Source organism: Papio anubis, chromosome 11 (genome assembly GCF_008728515.1).
Source record: "Papio anubis isolate 15944 chromosome 11, Panubis1.0, whole genome shotgun sequence".
In the NCBI taxonomy this organism is placed as follows: domain Eukaryota; kingdom Metazoa; phylum Chordata; class Mammalia; order Primates; family Cercopithecidae; genus Papio; species Papio anubis.
In genome coordinates, this window is record NC_044986.1 from 120,752,045 (window position 1) to 120,773,784 (window position 21,740).

General features: G+C 41.8%; 1 protein-coding gene across 1 annotated transcript; it reads left to right on the forward strand.

The window, feature by feature from the left end:
• Nucleotides 1–465: 465 nt before the first annotated feature.
• On the forward strand, nt 466–17,897 carry TUBAL3 (tubulin alpha like 3). Its single transcript, XM_021943008.2, has 4 exons — nt 466–1,269; nt 4,967–5,210; nt 10,517–10,669; nt 11,530–17,897. The coding sequence occupies exons 1-4, from the start codon at nt 1,267–1,269 to the stop codon at nt 12,468–12,470; spliced, it is 1,341 nt and encodes a 446-aa protein (XP_021798700.2). The 5' UTR covers nt 466–1,266; the 3' UTR covers nt 12,471–17,897.
• The last annotated feature ends 3,843 nt before the right edge of the window (nt 17,898–21,740 follow it).

A 21,740-nucleotide genomic window follows, 5' to 3' on the forward strand; every position in this document is an offset into this window, starting at 1 on the left:
GGGCAGATCATGAGGTCAGGAGTTCAAGACCAACCTGGCCAACATGGTGAAACCCTGTCTCTACCAAAAATACAAAAAAATTAGCTGGGAATAGTGGCACGCACCTGTAATCCCAGCTACTTGGGAGGCTAAGGCAGAAGAATTGCTTGAACCTGGGAGGTGGAGGTTGCAGTGAGCTGAAATCGCGCCACTGCGCTCCAACCTGGATGACGGAGCAAGACTCCGTCTCGAAAACAAAAACAAAAAAAAAACTTTAAGGTAAAAATCATTAATGTATATAAGGAAGGTAATTTAAAAATAAAAAATTGTTAAAGTTTTTGAACATATAATAGTTTAAAATGTATATGCTCTTCATAACATAGCCTCAAAATATATCAAAAATTGACAGAAAAAGAAATAATGGGCAAATTCACAATTATAATGAAAATTTTTAACACATCTTTTGAAATAATTGATACTGAAAATTTGGACTACACAATAAATCCATTTGATTTAATAGATTGATTGATTGAATGATATGTCTATCTAGAATATTGCATCCAACAAACGCAGAATGCACATTCTTTTCAACATTCACGGAACATTTTCAAAAATTGACCATATAGTAGAATATAAAGGAAGTTTTAGCAAATATATAAGGAGAGAAATCAGTTAAGATGTGTTACCTGCTCTTAGTGTAATTAATAAAAAATAATAACATAGGTATATATTATGTATAATAATATAAAAGTTCAAAAGACAATAATAATAAAACCAGAAACCACATATGTTTGGATGTGGTAGTGGTTGAGAGGCAAGCATAGAACACAGAAGTAAAAAGGACACTATCTTGGTTTGCTCTATGTATTCAGGGATTGTTTAAATTTATTTAAGAAGATATTCATATAGTACTCATGCAATAGAAAAAGGTAGCAAATTTTACTCATACTCTTTCCTTTTCTCTGCCAATGCTAAATAAATTCTTAACCCCAAAGGGTGATTTTTAAAAGACACATGTTCTTTTCAACATAGGTATAAGTTGGACGCAGATTTGAATAAGCTCTCTGTAGTTCATCTGTGGTTGTGTACAAACTTTATCCCAGGTTGTTCAGGCCCAACACAGCTGCTCTGAGACCAGATAACTAGAAAACTAAAAAGAAGCTGTACCGCTTTAAGTGAAGAACGCTCCAGCCCTCAGGTGGAGTCATTTCTGGGCCCTGTGATAAAGCTCAGCTGGGAGGCTCCTCAATCATTACTACAGGGCAGGAGGAGCACGTTCTCATCAGCATGGTAAGTGACTACACGCCTATGCATTGTTGTAGAAAATTTTACTAATCTTATTTAGCCCTTTTCCCACAGCAAACAATTCTTAATAAAATTGTAATGCAAGAGAAGACATTTGTAAAGAAACATTTGTTTCTTTCAATATCCCTGTAGATGAGTTGGGAGCAGGTGTGGACAGGCTGTAATCTATTCCTCTGTAATGTTGCTTCTTTCAAGTTAAAGCTCAGTTGATTTGTAGTATGTTACTGCCATTAACTGAAGCACTGAAGCAAAAACCTCTCCTTCCTTTAGTTTTTACCTTTGTTTTAGGCTCAAGGTGCTGATTTTTCTGTAGATATTAATTGCTTCACTTTTCGTTATGCTGTTAAGAGTTTCTGAGGACTTCAGACTATGGCTGACCTCATAAATGCCTGGTAGGGTAAAGTGCGCAGACATCTTCTTTGCCCTCACTTGAGGTTAGTTCTTTGGGCACCACAATGAATAGAATAACTTACAATAATTCTGTTTTGGGATGACCTTTTCAGATCCATTTCCCCTTTATTCTGTGTCAGTTTTTCAGTATCTTTGAATTTTTAATTCTTCAATGGAAGCAACATTTCGAACTGCTTTTTTATCTTTGATTTCTCACCCCATTGGTCTCTCTGTCCAACATTTTAAAAACTTTAAATTGTTTTGCTTTTAAAAATTATGCCTTTCAACATGAGAGAGACTTGTGATAATAGCATGTTCTGTATCCTGACTATCACTGTCAACATTCTGGGTGTGATTTTGTATTACGGTATTGCAAGATATTTCCACTGGGGAAGTGGGTAAGGGATACAAGGGATCTCCCTATGTTATTTCTTACAACTGCATATCAATCTACAAAGATCTCAAAGTTAAAAGTTGAATTGAGAGTTATGCTCTTCTAGTAATTCAAGTAATCCTTATAGCAGCATTTAATAATGTGCTATGACTTATCAGTGTTGACGTTCAGTGGGCATTTTATAGTCTTCTATTTTATAGTGTGACTAATATTTTCATAGAGAATTTGGAGAAAAGGGAGAGGCTAAGAGAAGAATAAGGTGAAGATAGTCTTCTACACCCTTGGACAGAGTTATGTTATAAGCTAAGCTTCTTCAAAGACCAAGGATGCTTGGTAGGCCAGGCTATTCGTGCTGAGCTCAAAAAGAAAAGCATCACTCTGCTTTCTGAGTCACTTGAACAGACCACGTGAAGAGGAACAATATATATTTTTTTATATTAGTGATTATTTTTACTGTCAATATTATGAACAAATACTACATGTACACCTGGATTTTACTTGTCACTGTAACACAGGACTGGGTGGTAGCCACTGAAGAAGACAGAGAAATCTACATGTAAACTTTACAAAGAGGTTTTAATGATGTAGAAACAATGAACATTCACCCTCTCCTTTAAAAATTTTAACTTTAAGGAGCCAAGTTTTGATCAGATTACAGCAGCTAATATATTTACAGCACTTTAAGTCCTACAGAAGGGGAGAAGAATAAGATTAAGGTTATCTGAAGCCTGATAAGGGGTATCCAAAGCCTGTTTATAACAGAATGTGCTGTTTTGAGAGGTGGAATGTTAGTATGTCCTAAGTGAAGTGCTTTCTAAATTAGAGAGACTGATAGTTGCACAGAAAAGAAACAAGAAGGAAGCCCTACTAAGATAGTGAACTTGAATTGGTCATGAAGCAAAGAGGGCTGTATTATGCCTTGTGAATCACAGAGACAAAGTACAAAGGTTTGATGCCACTAAACATGAGCAGAGTCCAAGTCAGACTGCAGGGGTGTGGCCGACCAGAGCCCTCTTCCTACTTCCCTCTCACTAGTGGTCTGTATAGACCACTGGTCCTCAACCTTTTTGGCACCAGGAACCAGTTTTGTGGAACACAATTTTTCCATGGAGTCGGTGGTGGGGGATGGTTTCTGGATGGAACTGTTCCACCTCAGATTGTCAGGCATTAGTTAGATTCTCATAAGGAGCCTGCAGCCTAGATCCCTTGCATGCACAGTTCACAATAGGGTTAGTGCCCCTATGAGAGTCTAATGCTGCCACTGATCTGACAGGAGGCAGAGCTCAGCCAGTAATGCTCACTCACCTGCCGCTCACCTCCTGCTGTGAAGTCCAGTTCCTAACAGGCCACAGGCTGGCACTGGCCTGTGGCCCGGGGGTTGGGGACCCCTGTGTAGACCACAGATGAGGGATTGACAGGAGGTCTGAGGTCTTTCAGTAGTTGAATCTCAGGCTTTGGGGCAGTGTAGCCATGAACAAGGGCAGGGTTTCCCCTCAGCTTATGTAGTTGAACAGCTCAAAGGGTCCTGATGATGCGGAAGACATGGGGGTCTCACTCTCCAAGACGCCCCAAATAGATTTGTTTCAGCACCACTGTCAATCAAACCACGCCAATATTAAGATCAGCAACTGCTATTACCTTGATTTCTTAGGATTTAGCTTTTTCTTTCCTTCTCTTAAAAAAAGTAGGTCATTGTCTGTTTGACAGAATAGTTGTTTGCCTTAAAAAAAAAAAAAGGATGATTTGAAGTGGGATAGGGGAATATGAAGGCTGATGAAGGTGGAAGAAATAGTAAAGTTTAGACAAGAAAACAAAATCACTACCCAGGTATTACTAGACTTAATATCTTGATGCATTTTCTTTTAGATTTTTGTGCCTATTTTTGAACAGATTTGATATCTTACTCTATATACAATTATGCATCTTATGTGCTTTTTACTTAATATGTTATAAGCATTTCCCATGTCATTCATCTTTTTTTTTGGGTAAACATTTAAGGGTTGCATGACATGCCATTGTGTTGATGTATCATCCTTTAAATGCCCAACAATATATAAATGGTTAGATTAAATAGATTGGTTTTTGGTTTTCCTGCTTATGAATTATGATGCTGTGAATGCCATCAGCCTACATCTTTGCATTTTAGAGTCTTTCTTTTGTAATTTGTTTGTTTATATCATTTGCCTATCTAGTGGATGTCTTAAGTGTTTTTTTTTTTTTTTAGAAAGTTGATGTATATAAAATCCATTTTTATCTCTATATGTTTGTTATAAAACTTTTACATTTTGGAATTGTTAAATCGATTGCATTTTGCCTTGTAAAATTTCCCACTAGTTTTAAGTTTAGTGTATCCATCCTTATTCAGAGTGCATATGAATGGTAAAGATAATATTTTAAATGTATCTGCAATGAGTTTTAGTACCTGACAAGACTATATATTGATTTTGGTTTTATTTCTTTCCAATAACTAGCTAATTTTCTTTCTAGACAAGTCCACCTGATATATATATATATATATAATTACACACACACACACACACACATCTCACTCATATTAAAAGAATAAAGTGAAATGAGTTGTATTTTGATTTGCTTTTTTTTTGTGTGTGTGTGTATTTGTCTTAATTCAATTCTTAGCCCAGTACAGAGTAGGTGCTTAATTTATGTTGTTAAAATAAACTTTTTAATGGAATTTAAATCCCTGGTTTAATTGTCCCTGAAGCTTAGCTGGACCCTGGGTCTTGGTTTCCATGAAACACTTTTGATTATCCTTATAACACATTCCTCCATGGCCTTAAGCTAGCTAGGTTTCTGTCATTTGTAACCAGAAGTGCTGAGTAACAGATCTCCTGTTGTCTAAACACCTGCTCAGTTCCAACTCACCATGACTTATTTCAGAGGGAGTGCCTTTCCATCCACATCGGTCAAGCTGGCATCCAGATTGGGGACGCTTGCTGGGAACTCTATTGCCTGGAACATGGAATCCAGCCAAACGGCGTTGTTCTCGACAGTCAACCGGATCAGCTGGAAAATGCAAAAATGGAGCACACAAATGCATCTTTCGATACCTTCTTCTGTGAGACAAGAGCTGGGAAGCACGTGCCTAGAGCACTCTTCGTGGACTTGGAGCCAACTGTTATAGGTACAATACATGTTCCATTCTAGCGCACTTAACTGGAGCCACACTCAGATCAAGTGAGTGGGATTATCAGGTTATACTGGTCTATCTGAACGAAATCACAGGGGCCATTCCCAAACGTAGAGGCTTACTCAATGGCCATGGGTGATTAACATGACAAACACAGCCAAAGGGAAGACTAGATTAGCTTTTTAAAATTTTAATTTAATTTAATTAACTTATTTATTTTAAGATGGAGTCACTCAGGTGGGACTGCAGTGGTGCCATCTTGGCTCACTGCAACCTCCGCCTCCTGGGTTCAAGCAATTCTCCTGCCTCAGCCTCCCAATAGCTGGGATTACAAGCACACACCACCATGCCTGGATAATTTTTGTATTTTTAGTAGAGATGGACTTTCACCATATTGGCCAGGCTGGTCTTGAACTCCTGACCTCAAGTGACCCACCTGCCTCAGCCTCCCAAAGTGCTGGGATTACAGGTGTAAGCCACCACACTTGGCCTAGATTAGCCTTCTTTACCTGTGTGATGAAATGAATTAAGACCTGCTAATTGATCCACGTGTGTATCATAACAGAACACTAAGTCTTTTCCTGGGTTCGAGAGCCATTTGCCAGAAGGCACTGGCAAAGAATCAAAAAGTTTTTTGATAGCTGCTTAAAAAGAGTAGAATATTTGAAAAGAATCCCAAAGGAACAAGAGGCCAAAAATATACTCTAGTTATGGGAAAAGCAGTGCAATTACTAACAGTACACTTTGTAGTATGTCATGCAAGAACTCTTCAGATGGAGCTAGAAAAATACAGGAGAGAGAAGGGGCTCTTACTGACGTAAGAGAAAAGCTAGAGAGTGGGATAGATTTGGGTTTGATGTTGTGCATCCCATTATTTGTTGGTGTGTAATAAACTTCCCCTACATTTAGTGGTTTAAGGCAATAACACTTGCTGGTTTGTTCATGAATCTACAATTTGGGTGGGGCTCAGAAGCGACAGCTCCCCTGTGCTCCATGTGGTACCAGCTTGGAAGGCTCAAGTGGGAACTGGGGCACCCACTTTGAAAGTCATTCATTTACTTCGCTGTCCCTTGGTGCCAGCTGTTGACTGAGAGAGTGGGAGGGGTGGAGAAAAGGAGAGGCTGATGAATTCAAGGTCGTGGTAAGAAGGAATTGAATACAACCCCATAAACACTTCAGCTGGGTGATGGGAGTACAAAGATGAATAAATGCTGATTTTTGCCCTTGATGTGAAGATGCCTGTCTTGGTCAGCTCGGACTGCTGTATCAGAACACCACGGACTCGGTGGCTTACACAACAGTTGTTGATTTCTCACAATTCTGGAGGCTGGAAGTCTGAGACCAGGGTGCCCAGTGGTCAGCTTCGGGTGAAGGCTCTCTTCCCAGCTTGCAGATGGCTGGCTACCTTCTCACTGTATTCTCATATGGCAGAGAAATATATCTTTTCTTATATGGGCTCTAATCCCATAGTGAAGTCCTACCCTTATGACCGACTTACTGACAAAGACTCACCTCCAGATACCATCACATCGGGGACTAGGGATTCAATGCATGAATTTTGGGGGGACACAGTCATTTAGTCCACAGCAGCTATTGTTTACTAATAGGAGACCTGCACAGGTATTTTCCTCTAATTCTTTCAGCACTCTGTCAGGAGACACTATTATCATCCTCAATTTATAGACTAGGAACTTTATAAATCTTGGGGAAGTCAACGAACTTGCCTAAGATCACTGAGTTATGAGAGTAGAACTGTGTTTGGTCCTAGGTTTGCCTTCTTATTAAATCTGTTGTCTTTCAACAGGAAAGTAGCCTAATCTAGTGAAGAAGAAAATATAAATAGTTATAACAATACTGTTGAAATTGAGCCATAATTGCCAGTGTATGACTATCTTTTGACCTAAAAAAGTTAATTTTATTGTGTATGATACAACTTAATAGACATTTCTACAACAGGGGTGTCCAATAATTTGGCCTCCCTGGGACACACTGGAAGAAGAAGAATTATCTTGGGCCACACATATAATCGCAAAACAATCTCATAATGTTTTAAGAACGTTTACCAATTTGTGTGGGAACGCATTCAAAGCCATCCTGGGCGGCACACAGCCTGGGGGCTGCGGGATGGACAAGCTTGCTCTGCAAGGTGGAAGGAATGAATAACTAGGGAGTCATCAAATATGTTTGTTTGTTTTTTAGAGCTAGAGACTGGGTCTCGCTCTGTCACCCAGACTGGAGTGCAGTGGCATAATCATAGCTCAGTGAACTCCTGGGCTCAAGCAATCCTCCCACTTTGGGCTCCTGAGTAGCTTGGACTACAGGCACATGTCACTACATGTGGATAAGGTTTTTTTTAATTTATTTTTTTGAGACAGAGTTTTGCTCTTTTTGCCCAGGCTGGAGTGCAATGGCATTATTGCTGCTCACTGCAACCTCCGCCTCCCGGGTTCAAGTGATTCTTCTGCCTCAGCCTCCCGAGTAGCTGGGATTACAGGTGCACGCCCTGCTAATTTTGTATTTTTAGTAGAGACGGGGTTTCACCATGTTGGCCAGGTTGGTCTGGAACTCCTGACCTCCAGTAATCCACCTGCCTCGGCCTCCCAGACTGCTGGGATTATAGGCGAGAGCCACTGTGCCAGGGCAATTTTTTGTTTTTTATAGAGATAGGGTCTCACTATATTGCTCAGGCTAGTTTCAAACTCCTTACCTCAAACAATGCTCTCACCTTGGCCTCCCAAAGTGCTGGGATTCCAGGCATGAGCCACCACACCCAGCCTCACACACCTTCTCATGAGGGTACAGCATCTGCAAATTCAGAGTCATGAAGGAATGCCCCGCAAGTGCAACCAGGAGTTCAGCGTGGCCAGGCATCGGTGTGAGCAGGAGCGCAAAGCAGGGGACGAGGCTGGGAAGATGGTCAGGGGCAGGCTCAAGGGTGAAGTTAGGGCAAAGTGAGGAAGTTGTGGTCAGAGAAAGGAATTTGCACGTTTAGGATTTTGGCAGTGGGAGAGTTCTGAGTGATGGTGATTGAAGTGGAGTGCAGTAGAATGACACTGTAGTTAAGGAAGCTAAGGAGCCATCGCATAATTGTTCAAAAACCATTGAAGTCTCTGAGGATGTTGATTGAGGGCACCATGCTGGGTACTAAAGCCCCTCAGCAACCTGTGCCCGGGAAGTTAGAATGGATGGCATGGATTACTGATGAACGGCAGGTGCTGCAACCACTAAGCCCTGAGATAATGGATTTTATGGAAGTAATTTGTGAAGCTATTGACCCTCAAGATCCCGACCCAACATTGTCATGAAGAAGGAAGCTTCCGTAAATTACCTCCCTAGCCTGAATGCAGCCTTATAGCTTCAGATGAGAAGAAAAATAGTCCACCCAGAATGACACATTCACTTATATCTTGTTTATAAATATATCTTTTAAACATCCTAGCTCTGGGGGAGGTTTGTGTGTAAGCTAGTTAAAAGTTATTTAAACTCAATTTTAATAAATATTATTTGAGAGGTTGCCAAATTGGAGTTTAGAAATTCTTGGTCACCCACAGGAAGGCACGGTGAATTGAAAAACAATTGTGCTCTTATTAAACAGAAACACAATGCATCTCTCCTTAGGCTGTGAGCTCCTAGGACTGGCTCAGCCATCTGCTGCCAAGGCTGGTGGTGTATAATGAGGTAAATCTGCATAAATACATGTCATGAAGCCAGTTCTATCATTGTTACTTATAATTGCTGTTGTTATATGGGCCGTGCGTTGTGCCCTATGTTCTCGTAACAGCTCAATGGGGTAGATCTTGTTATAATCCTTATTTATGAGCTAAAATCATTGACTAAGTAACTTCTCTCTAGCTTAGTGAGGGAGGTAAGATAGGAACCCAGGAAACTGATTCTTGAAACATGCATTTAACTACTAAGCAATGCAGTATCCCACAGTAACCAGGGCAGCAGTCCCAAAGCCTACTTAGGCCTGAAACACTGCTGCTTAATCATCAGGAATAATGCTATTTGAGTAATTCTAAGGTGGGGGAGTAGGGCATGCTGCCCAGGGTTTTAAAAGGCAATGAGACCTGGCATGGGTTGCCCTCAGTTGTATTGGATACTGCCAACATCTTAACGCCAATTGTCCTGCGTCATGCATTTATGCACTCGGCGTTTGGGTCGTGTGGGCATTTGAGTTTGCCGTGCCTTGCCTGTTAAATCCTCTTTTAAAGCAGATTTAAAAGATGGATATACCTTTAATTTTTAAATTTATTTTATTTTATTTTACTTTTTTTGAGACAGAATTTCACTCTTGTTGTCCAGGCTGGAGTGCAGTGGCATGATCTCGGCTCGCTGCAACCTCCTGGGTTCAAGTGATTCTCCTGCCTCAGTCTCCCGAGTAGCTAGGATTACAGGTGACCACCACCACGCCTGTCTAATTTTCTATATTTTTAGTAGAGATAGAGTTTCACCATGTTGGCCAGGCTGGTCTCGAGCTCCTGACCTCAGGTGATCCACCTGCCTCAGCCTTCCAAAGTGCTGGGATTATAGGTGTGAGCCACTGCACCCTGGATATGCCTTTCTGTGTGCTTTTGCAGCACACAGTTGGCTATTTGTAGATAAAAATAGTTGTCTCGAAATGCCAATGTGTCCTAGGGTGGGCAGTGGGTTGAAGCGTGTCCCCCTAAATTCATATCCATCTGCAACCCCAGAATGTGACTTTATTTGGAAACAATGTCTTTGTCAATGTAGTTAGTTAAAATGAGGTCCTCCTGGATTAGGGTGGGCCCTAATGCTAAAGAATTGTGTCCTTATCAGAGGAGAGAGCACAGATACCCACACAGGGGAAAAGGCTTGTATGCCAGAGGTAGAGATTGGAAGGGGATAGCTAGAAGCCAGGGAGAGCTAAGAATTGTGAGTCACCAGGTGCCAGGAGAGATGTTTGGACCAGACGCTCCCTGGGGCCTGCAGCAGGAACGAAGCCTACCAACGCCTTGGTGTTAGACGTCTGGCCTCTGGAGCTGTTAGGAAATAAATTCCTATTGTTTTAAGCCACGATGTTTGTTGGTATTGGTTATGGCAGCCCTGGGAAACTAATAAGGGGTGTGTGGTAGAAAAACATACTTTCCATGTCTATGTAAAAAATTCCACTTTTCCTGGGCTAAGACAGGCTAATTCAGCAGTATCTAAATTCCATTCCTGGACCACAACGTTGAGAGAAAGCATGGGGGTCACGTACAGGGAGGCCCCCGGAGGAATAGCAGCAGGTCGACGGCTGAATTGTACTGAGTGCACCGACCTCCTTTCACTCTCTGCAGATGGGATCCGGATGGGCCAGCACCGTTCACTCTTCCACCCTGAGCAGCTCCTTAGCGGAAAGGAGGATGCTGCCAACAACTATGCGCGAGGCCGTTACTCTGTGGGGTCGAAGGTCATCGACCTTGTGCTGGAGAGGACCCGGAAGCTGGCAAGTGGCTCCCCCTCGCCTCCGAGTAGGCTGTGCCTGGGGCATGTGGGGTCCTGCAGCAGAACTCACAAGCATTATCTGCTGTCACCATCACCACCGTCTCTCCCTGGTCATTGGCCTGGGTGCTCAGAACTGGGGAGGGGTCCTCATCTTGGCTTCGATTTCCCCTTGTTAGTAGGAAGGGGATAGGGACCTGTACACTTACTGGGGGTCCCCTGATCACCCGATCATCCCTGCTTCTCCTAACACAGGGTTCATCTTGTTATGAGAGACTCCCATAGCACTCTAAAACTTGTCACTTTCCAAGAGTAACGTGTCATTTTCCAAGAGTAACTGATGTTTATGAAGTTAGCAAGAGGCACTCCCTGTCTGGAGCTGTGTGACTCTATTCACTGCCAGTTAATTCCTCTTTAGGGGCCTGAGTCTGGAGACCCTTTGCTGAGTAAGGGTTTTGGTATTTGGCATATTTGTTAGCTACTACAACGCCTTTTACACCAGCATGCCAGATGGAGCATAGACGTGGGGGGAATGTTATTTTGCTTCAGTGTTTTGTCATTTTCTTTGTTATTGATAAGGGCCTTGCTTGCAACCACATACAGATAAGTGCACAGAGGTCAGTGAAAGACAGGTGGATATTTATGCTCTGCTTATAATAAAGCTCTGAAGTGCTTTGCCTACTGCATAAGTCCCCTTGAGAGCATTTCGAAGTAGCTATGTTTGTTGTGGAGTTAACAATGGCAAAGGAGTCCTTTCTGAAAGTTTTTGTTTTGGGGAAACCTGTTGTATTCTACCTCTACAGTCCAATTCACTGCTTCTGGATTTATAAAGCTGAATTCTCACATCTCATTTACTTTTCTCAGGCAGAACAGTGTGGTGGACTTCAGGGATTTTTGATTTTCCGAAGCTTTGGAGGAGGCACTGGTTCAGGGTTTACATCTCTCTTAATGGAGAGGCTCACAGGAGAATACAGCAGAAAGACTAAGCTAGAGTTCTCGGTCTACCCAGCCCCCAGGATCTCCACTGCTGTGGTAGAGCCTTATAACTGTGTCCTCACCACCCACTCCACCACAGAGCACACGGACTGTACCTTCATAGTGGACAACGAGGCCATCTATGATATATGCCAACGTAAACTCGGTGTTGAACGCCCCTCTTATGCCAGCATCAATAGATTGATGGTTCAGGCAGTGTCTTCCATCACTGCCTCCCTCCGGTTTGAAGGGCCCTTGAATGTGGACCTAATTGAATTCCAGACCAACCTAGTACCTTATCCGAGAATACATTTCCCCATGACAGCCTTCGCCCCCATCGTCTCTGCTGACAAAGCCTACCGTGAGCAGTTCTCTGTGTCAGACATCACCACCGCCTGCTTTGAGTCCTCCAACCAGCTGGTCAAGTGCGATCCTCGGCTTGGGAAGTACATGGCCTGCTGCCTACTCTACAGAGGGGACGTGGTCCCTAAGGAAGTGAATGCAGCAATCGCAGCCACGAAGTCGAGGCACTCTGTTCAGTTTGTAGATTGGTGTCCAACTGGTTTCAAGGTGGGCATCAACAATCGGCCGCCCACGGTGATGCCAGGTGGGGACCTGGCCAAAGTCCACCGGGCCGTCTGCATGCTGAGCAACACCACAGCAATCGTGGAGGCCTGGGCCCGCCTGGACCACAAGTTTGACCTCATGTATGCCAAGAGAGCATTTCTGCACTGGTACCTCAGAGAAGGCATGGAAGAAGCAGAGTTCTTGGAGGCCAGGGAAGATCTGGCAGCCTTGGAGAGGGATTATGAGGAAGTGGGGCAAAGTTTCTGAGGCATGTATGATGGGTGCAAATGAACGTCAAGTTAAAATGGCATGTTTTCTTTTCAAGCCATTATGTGCCTAGTGAATAGTTCCCCTGATGAGAAGAAAAACAAAATCAAATCAGGCAAGACTCTAGGTTCCACACTAAATTAAGTGGGTCAGTACCAACAACGAACGCATTCTTTCCTGGTCTACTGGTACAAGCCAGCTCTGCTACCTGGGAACCTTTGGAAGCTTAGAGTCCTTTGAACTGCTGGGTCACTTCTAGGTGGGATTTTTTTTGTTTTACCAAGAGACAATGAAATCCTAAAGTTTATGCTTTCCCTTTCTGGTACCTGAAGTAGAAAACAGCACATATTGATTACGAATGTTTTTTCCCCGATATCTACATTTTGACACTGATTAAATCATAAATATTTTCAGTATGAGTCTTTTTCTTCTTTGAAATGTGTGCCCAAAGGGCTCAGTTTGCTCAGTTTGCTTTTTATGTAAACAAACTTGGGTCTGTCTAAAACTTGAATTTGCGTGTCTTGCAGGTCAGAGGTGAAAGCCATCTCTTTCACTTCCCTGTCCTAGAGGTGGTGTTCTCAAAGTGTCGCCAGTGTAACTCTGTGCCAGAGTCACTTCAGAAGTTTAGTAAAAATGCAGATCATTGAGCTTCTCTATCGACTTGCTAAGCTAGAATCCTGGGGGCTGGAGGGGCTGTGTCTTAATGATTTGAGATTTACAAAAACACTAAATGGAATGAATTTTTGGCACTGAATAGTTCCATTTGAGAAAATAATTGACTCTGGACAAAGCTATAAATGCATTAAAACCACTAGCGAGATTTTAAATAACCACAACATTTAGTCTCACTAATATTGGAATTAAGGCAACTTAGATGCTGCAAAGGTACTGAGTTGGGCTGAGGTGTTGCTCTTGGACTGATGGTAGATAATCCTCAGGAGCCTTATCCACCTGTGCCGTTTAACCTGTCAGCCCTCACCCTTCAGCTATACTCACTCTTAGCCTCAACCGGGTATAAGCTTTTGGCTTAGGTAGACATTGGAAGATACGAGGCACTAAAGTCTTGGCTGGAGGCATGAAGTTGTGTATCTGTTTTGAGATTCCTCAAACTACAAGGCTGCTACCTTCTTGCTTGTGTACCTGGACTCAAAAATGGACCCTCTGTATGTTTTTGTTTTTGTTTTAGTTTTTTTTTGGTAAAATCTATTTTTTAAAGTATTTATATGTTCTCAGCAACATTGACTGGAAAGTATAACCCTCCATTTTTAACAGTTTCTTGGGAGATTCTTTTACATACTAAAATCACTCCTCTGAGATGTGGTATTTAAGAGTAGTACTCAAACAATGTACCATTTTGCCTGCTTTCAGTTGAAACCCCCATTCTCACCATGGAAGCCAATAACCACTGTTTGGTGGAAATGATATTTAGCTACTCTTCAATGCCAGTAAGGGTTTTTTTTTGTTTGTTTTTGTTTTTTGTTTTGTTTTTGTTTTTGTTTTTTTCCCAGCACAGACAACTATCGCTGAGTTTTTGCTCAGTCGCCAAGTCTCTAAGTATCTGGCTGTGTCCCCTTTGGACTCCACTTCCAAGCTTCTCTGCCAAGGGCTCAACTTCTGTTCACACGAAAACAACCTCATACCAGGGTTGTGTTTGGAGCATGGAGCCTGTTAATTGAGATGCCAGGATTCCTGGTATAGTAACAGGGAAAGGAACATGACTCTCATTCTCATGTCTTTGATTTGATGGGATCAAACATTTGGAGGTAGGTAAGTTAAAAAAAATTATTTTGTCTAAACAAAAGGAATGATTTGGTGAACTTTAGTGTTTCTTCACTATATCCAACACAGACCAACAATATCTCGAGTTGGCTCTTTATTGAAGTGTGGAAGAAAACTGTTACTGAGCAAAAGGGCTTACTGCCCAGTGTGCTAGAAACCAACACTGTTGCATTGCATTTTTGAGAAAAGAAAGGCTTTTATTGTGAATTGACCAACAAGAAGATAGAAATTCAGCTCAAATCTGTCTCCCTGTGCTGGCTCTAAGGCAGTAATTTTATTAGAAAAGGTTTAGTGGGTAGGTTCTGGGATTAGTAGGTCATTGGTAGAAGGAAAGGGAAGGTCTGAAAGGTCTTCATGCTTCCTCATGGGTTGTTTCCTCATGTTTCCTCATGGGATGCATGTACAAAATTAGAGGACATTAGTATGAAACATGGTGGAAGTTTGGTCTGCGACATCAGCAAGCTCATTCTGCAGAGACTCTGGTTGGCCATATTAGTTCAAACCAATTTCAGCTAGTTAAAAAAATATCTTATAAGCAGAGAGAGTTTCAGCATTTTATCAAATTCTTTCTTTTCTTATCTGCCATCCTGAAAACTCAATAATTTCTCTTAGTCATTGATTTCTTCAACTCTTTGGAGCAGTTTCAAAACCTTGTTCAATGGAAGGAATCTATGCTATTACTATCATTGTTTTAAATAATGGAAGTTTGGTTAGATTTAGCCCGCTAGTTTAGTTCTCTGGTACTCTTCATTCCTTCTTGCATTACTATGCTTCCATCTGGGATTATTTCCCTTTTGACAAAATAACCCATTTTAGCAATCTTTTAATGTAGATCTGCTGACAGACAATCCTCTCTATTTTTATTTTTTTCTCTAAACATGTTTAGATTGCCTTCATCTTTGAAGGATATTTTCTCTGGGTATAGAATTCTAGGTTGACAGTTATTTTCTTTCAGCATTTTGAAAGATGCCATTCCATAATTTTCTGGCTTTCATTATTTCTATTGAAAAGTCAGCTGTCAATCTTATTGCATCCTGGAAAGTAGTAGTGTTTTTTAGTTTTGTTTTGTTTTGTTTTGTTTTGTTTTTTGCTTTGCTTTGTTTTGTTTTGTTTTGTTTTTCCTTTGGTGATTTAACAGTGATGTGCTTGGGTGTGGTTTTTATTATGTTCAACCTACTTTTTAGAGCTATTAGCATCTGTGGCTTGATGTCTCCTATCAGTTTTGGAAGATGCTTGGCCAATAGTTCTTCAAATATCATTTAAGCTTTCTTTCCTTTCCTTATGTGACTTAGACTACACATATAATTCCTTTACATTGTCCCATATGTTGCATGCACTTTTTAAAAAAATATTTTTTGTCTTTTTTCTACCTCTCTTTGCTTCCAACTACATATTTTTTACCTTACATAAGCTTTGGAAAATACTATGTGGAAATAATTTGACCTGTTCTATTAAACCCCAAAGACATTTCAGTTATATTTGTTGGTAGTTGTTAGATCTTTCTTTTTCACTGAAAATCCAATTGAACAGATACAGATCTATGTAATTTATGAAGAATTCTGTTACTGAATATTTTGTGTACAGGCAAAAGTCTATTTTTTAGTAGAGTTTAAAGTAGCTGTACTTTTGACAATTTATTCCAATGAGAGTTGGAAAGACTATGAAGAGTTGATAAGAATGTTTGTACTTGGCAAGACAGAGGCCCAGGGACATGAAATAACCTGTTTAATGTTATAAGTCTATAGGATGCCTTAAAGTGATGAATTAAATATTGTTTTATAAACTCTACATAACTTCCAGGGCCTTAGTTCTATTTATCTTTTGGCATTTCAAATTATCTGTTTTGTTTTTATTTTCATCCTTTTCTAATTTCTTCTGTTACACTCTTTCAAGAGAGCAGAGCATTATTCTTAATCTTTGTACTTTTGGCATCTGACACAGTGCCATGCATATAGTAGATAGTAATGTCTGTTGAAGGTATATTGATATTCCTGAAGGATGTAGGAAGCATATTAGGGTATATATTGTCCCTCTTATTGTCTTATTTTTCATGGTTCTATACTTCTTAATTTTGCATTTACGAGAGGTGGACCAAGGATATTTGAAAAGACTCAAGGATTTGTGAAGATATGGCAGAAGCCATATTTTATAGCAGCAGTTAAATAGAGGAAATGACATTAGGTTCTAGCTCAATTTTCATTATCAACACTGTCTGTTGAGACTGGCAAACTCACTTAAGGTACTTTGGCTGAATATTTAACATTGGGATTAAGAAGTAATAATATTTGCCTTTCTCCCTTAAGGAGTGAGGAGGAGGTCATTGCAATAACGGTTGAGATAACTTTGAGGACTATAAACACTAATTAAATGTGATCTTGAGGTGGGAGCTACTGTATTCATCTGTGTATTTGTAGTGTCAGGCATATTGTAGGCACTCAAATATTTATTAAATTGGAAAGCACCTTATTTCCCACCCTACTATAGTCACATCTATCTGATTTTAACTTCTAATATTCCTCTTTAATCTCTTCCTTAAAATTATTTTGAATGTTCACATATTCTCTACAGTCCCTGAGGAAAACTATTCTTTCCAAGACGGTTGGTTATCCTTGCACCTTCTCTCCTGACTCCTGTCTTCTAGGAGGCCTTTCTCCTTTGATCTCTCTTGTACATTCCGTCTCCCTTTCTCCATTGATTTATTTTCTGTCCCCTACTTATAGGCTCAGTTTCCCCATTCAGAAAACCACCTTTATTCTGGATTTTGCTATCCCTACAATGTGCTATCACATCTCTCCACTCTACAAAACTTTTAAAAAGGATATGCATGTGATGCCTCCAGCGCATCCTCTGTTTGCTCCTAACCTTTGTAATTTGGTGTCTCTCCACCATTCTACTGATGCTATTGTCTTGAAGATCACCCATAATGCCTTATTCATCAAAGCAATGATTTTCCCAGCCTTCAGGTTGCTTGACCTTAAGCATTTGCTGATTCTCATGAAACCTTTCCTTTGTGACACTACTTGGTGCTTTTCCTATGTCTGAGATCTTCCCAGACTCTCCTTCTATACTGTCTCATTTTGTTTTTCTTTTATTTATTATTATTATTTGACACGGGGTCTCACTCCATTGCCCAGTCTGAAGTGCAGTGGCATGTTCAATTGAACTCTGTTAAATATGATTTGTTTAAAGTTTTTATTTTAACAGAAGAATGAATTCCATCAATTCTACTTCAGTAATGTGTCCAGAACCCATTCCCTTCTTTCTCTTCCACTCTTCTCCCCTTCACCAGGGCACTGGGGTCTAAACGCTCTTCTGCTTTTCATTTTGTCTTCCTGACCCAACCGACTCACTACTGTCTGACTGAACCTTCTGAAGCACAGCTTGGATTACAGTGCTTCTTCACTCAAAGCTTTAATGATTCCCTATTGCCTGAACATAAGGCCCAAACTCCTGTATGTGGCATGCAGAGCCTGTCCCAACAAGCTCTGACTCAAACTTCTCTTCCATTCTTCACTGTCATTGTGTGCATTCCATTCCAACCAGACTTGCCCCCATTTCCCATGGGGCACAGTGGCTCATGCCTGTAATTCCAGCATTTTGGGAGGCCAAGGAGAGAGGATCACTTGAGCCCAGGAATTCGAGACCAGCCTGGGCAACATAGTGAGACTCTGTCTGTGCTTAAAAAAAAAAAAATTAGCCAGGCGTGGCACCCACATTTAGTCCCAACTACTTGGGAGGATGAAGTGGGAGGACCACATGAGCCCAGGATGTTGAGGCTGCGGTGAGCTGTGATTGCACCACTGCACTACAGCCTGGGCAACAAAGCAAGACTGTCTCAAAAAAATAAAGCAAAATAAAATAAAATTTACTCTTCAACGTACATGTATTGTTTCTCGTTCAGCCACTGGAGGGCACTAGTGAAGTGCTTAAATAACAGATCTGCTGTTGAGTTTTTGGTGTTCTAGAGGTTGTGTGTGTGTGTGTGTGTGTGTGTGTGTGTATGAGTACTGACACATTGGGAAAAATACTATTTATAGATTTTCTTTTGTTTTTAAAAGTTAATCTACTAAAGGTAATAACCAAAGTATTTCTTAAGCTTTTATGTTCAGCTTGTGAATCTTATTATTCATAAGCCTAGAGAATTTGTATAATCACTTTTAAAGAGAATACACATGAATTTTGGGTCTCCTTTACAGTCTTAGATAAATGCTCTTAAACATTTTAGGTTGCCTATAAATTTAATATATTCTATTTTCTTTTGAGGAGTTCGACAAACTTTCCCAAGCACTGTAAATAATTCTTTAAAAATCTAATAAATTAAACTATACCTATGGTAATTAAGCAGTCTTCAGTGTTCTAAAACTTTCTACAAGCGATTAAGATTCGTACTTAAGATCACAAGTGTAAAATTATTGACAACATTTACACTTTTAAAAATTGGAATTACATGGCTGACTAGGATTGTATTAGGCCAAACACTCTTAAATATTATACATGCTGTTTCTGAAATGCCAAGTTGGCACAGCTTCCTTATCACAGGAGCTTCAGTACATCCTGATTTAATGGATTCACTTACGATTATTTATTGAGCACCCGTCACGTGCTTGTCACAGTTCCAGGCATGGGAGATACAACATTGAACACAATAGAAGCAGCCCCTGCCCTCATGGAGTTTATGTTGTAGTAAAAGACAATAAACACGATAAGTTAGTAAATTGCCCCACGGGTTAAAGATGGCAGGTGCTTTGGGAAAAAAGTAGAGGACAGTAAGAGGGAATGGATTACAGCTTCAAAAAAGTGGGCACCGTAGCCTCCAAAGAAAGAAGCTTTGACAAGGACTTCAAGGGAGCGACAAGGGAGACTGCAGTTATTTGCGGGGAGAACATTCCTGGTAAGAGGAACTGTCAGAGGAGTTCAAACCAGACCGACTCCATCTTGAGTGAGCTCTAGGAAAATGAAGCTGGAACTTGCTGGGCTGACTCCCAGAAAGTTGGGTATTCCTGGCCCCAAGATGTTTACGGTTAAGGGAACAGATTGATAACATTTACTAAACAGACTCAGACTTGGAAGTGTCCTGATATCCCGATATCTTGAGAACAGAAGCATGCCTAAGTTTGCTTTAAATATAATAATGATTCTTGCAAAAAATAGTAATTAAGAAAATTAATCCTTTATCACAAACCCTGGTAGCAGATGACATCCCCCCGATCTTTTTTTGTCCTATATTTAAACAAGCATTGTACCTAGGGTGGACAGGTTCCTCCTCTTACTTTCGGGACCGTCCTACTCTGTCTATGGAGTAGTTCCTCTTTCAATTCCTTTGCTTTGGCCCTTGGACTTGCCTGGGTTCTTTTCTGCACGAGATCCAAGAACTGTCTATTGGGGTCTGCATCAGGATCCTTTCTGGTAACAGAACCAGCAGCGAAGATTTAGAAAGGGGAGCCACAGAGGGAGAAGGAAAGCAGTGGAGTGTCCTGGAAGCCAAGTTGGAAAAAAGTATATCCAGGAGGAGGTCACGGTCGTGGTCCCATGTGTTAAAGGATGCTCCTAAGTCATGTGAGTGAGGGCTGAGGCTTGGCTGCTGGATTTAGGCTGACCTTGAAGAGAGGGTTCAGTGGAATGACGGGGATGCAAGCCTGATTAATGGGGGTTGAATGGAGAATGAAAGAAGAGAGAGTATAGAGAGAAACTGTCAGAGCGTTGCTGTAAAAGGAAGCAGAGTAACTTGCTACTGTCTGGAAGAGGTGATAGGTCAAGAGTTGTCGGCTGGGCGCGGTGGCTCACACCTGTCATCCAGCGCTCTGGGAGGTGGGTGTGGGAAGACTGCTTGAGCCCAGGAGTTTGAGACCAGCCTGGGCAACATAGTGGGACCCTGTCTCCATTTTTGTACTTTTAAAAGTGTTGTTTCTAGCATTGGAGAAAGAAAAATGGGTTTGCTTGCTAGTGTGAACGATGCAGAGGAGGAGGTGGCATCGATGATGTGGGAGGAAGACAGAAAGGTTGTTGGATCCATGTTTTAAGTGGGTGAGAGGGGATGGGAACTTAGAGTGTGACACAGAGGTTGTCCCTACACAAAAGCACGGACGATTCATCTAACTCAATAGGAAGGAAGGCAGAGTGTGCGAGTACAGGGGAGCTCTCAGGCGTGGTGGTGAGGTTCCTGTGAACACAGTGTGTATGAGTACCAAGGAGGGCTCTCAGAAGTGATGAGTTTCTGTGAACAGAGTGAGTACAGGGGCTCTCAGGGAAGAGAGAGATCAGAGGCGGGTGGTGTCTGAACAGAGTGGTAATGAGTACAGGGGCTCTCAGGGCGAGGACATGGCGGTGAGGTGTCTGTGAACAGAGTGTGTGAGTACAGGGGCTTAGAGGCGGTGAGTTCCTGTGGTTTCACAGTTATTGTGAGTACAGAGCTCTCAGGGGCGGCGTGGCGGTGAGGTGTCTGTGAAATTGTGCTCCAGTTGCTTAATAGAAAGAGATAAGGTCCTGCTGAGGTTAGAGGAAGAGGTGTACTAGAGGTTTGAGGAGAGAAAGTAAGGTGAAGTCAAAGTAAGGAACGAGGTGGCGAGGCGTGGTACGTACTGGGCGTCGAACAGCCCATCTAAGGAGTCCAGTGAAGATTCTAAGGTGAGATCAGTCCGTGTGTGTGTGTGTGTGTGTGTGGGGTGTGTTGGGTGTGTATGGTGTGGTGTATGTTTGTGATGTATGTGGGTGTGTGGTGTGTGTGTGTGGTGTGTGTGCGGTGTATGGTGTGTGTGTGGTGTGGTGTGTGTGTGAGTATGTGTGTGTATGTGTGTGTGTGGTGTGGTGTGTGTGTGTGTAGTGTGTGTATGTAATTGTGTGTGTGGCATGTGTGTGTGGTGTGTGTGTGTGGTGTGGTGTGTGTGTAGTGTGGTGTGTGTGTGGTGTGTGGTGTGGTGTGTACATGGGGTGTTTGTGTGTGGGGTGGTGTGTGTGTGTAGTGTGGTGTGTGTGTGTGGTGTGTGGTGTGGTGTGTGCGTGGGGTGTGTATGTGGTGTGTGGTGTGTGTGTATGGTGTGTGTGTGGGGTGTGCAGTGTAGTGTGTGCACAGGGTGTGTGGTGTGGTGTGTGTGTGTGGTGTGGTGTGTGTATGGTGTGTGTGTGGCATGTGTGTGTGTGGGTGTGTGTGTGGTGTGGTGTGTGTGTAGTGTGGTGTGTGTGTGGTGTGTGGTGTGGTGTGTGTGGTGGGGTGTGTGTGTATGTGGTGTGTGGTGTGTGTGTATGGTGTGTGTGTGGGGTGTGCAGTGTAGTGTGTGCACAGGGTGTGTGGTGTGGTGTGTGTTTGAGTGTGTGTGGTGTGTGTGGGGGGGTTTTAAGCTCTGTTAAGCTTCAGGGTTCAAGGGCAGAATAATGGCGTGTTTGAATGAATAAAACAAGGCAAATGTGAACAAGGGAATCTCAGGTGTGCACAGCGAGCGACGATAAAATCCACTCTGGCATTTAGACAGACAAGGAGGGAAAAGAGGTCAGGAA

Coding starts and splice junctions, on each gene's coding strand:
- TUBAL3 (XM_021943008.2), top strand. Junction 5,211..10,516: donor CTTGGAGCCAACTGTTATAG/GTACAATACATG, acceptor CACTCTCTGCAG/ATGGGATCCGGATGGGCCAG. Junction 10,670..11,529: donor GAGGACCCGGAAGCTGGCAA/GTGGCTCCCCCT, acceptor TTTCTCAGGCAG/AACAGTGTGGTGGACTTCAG.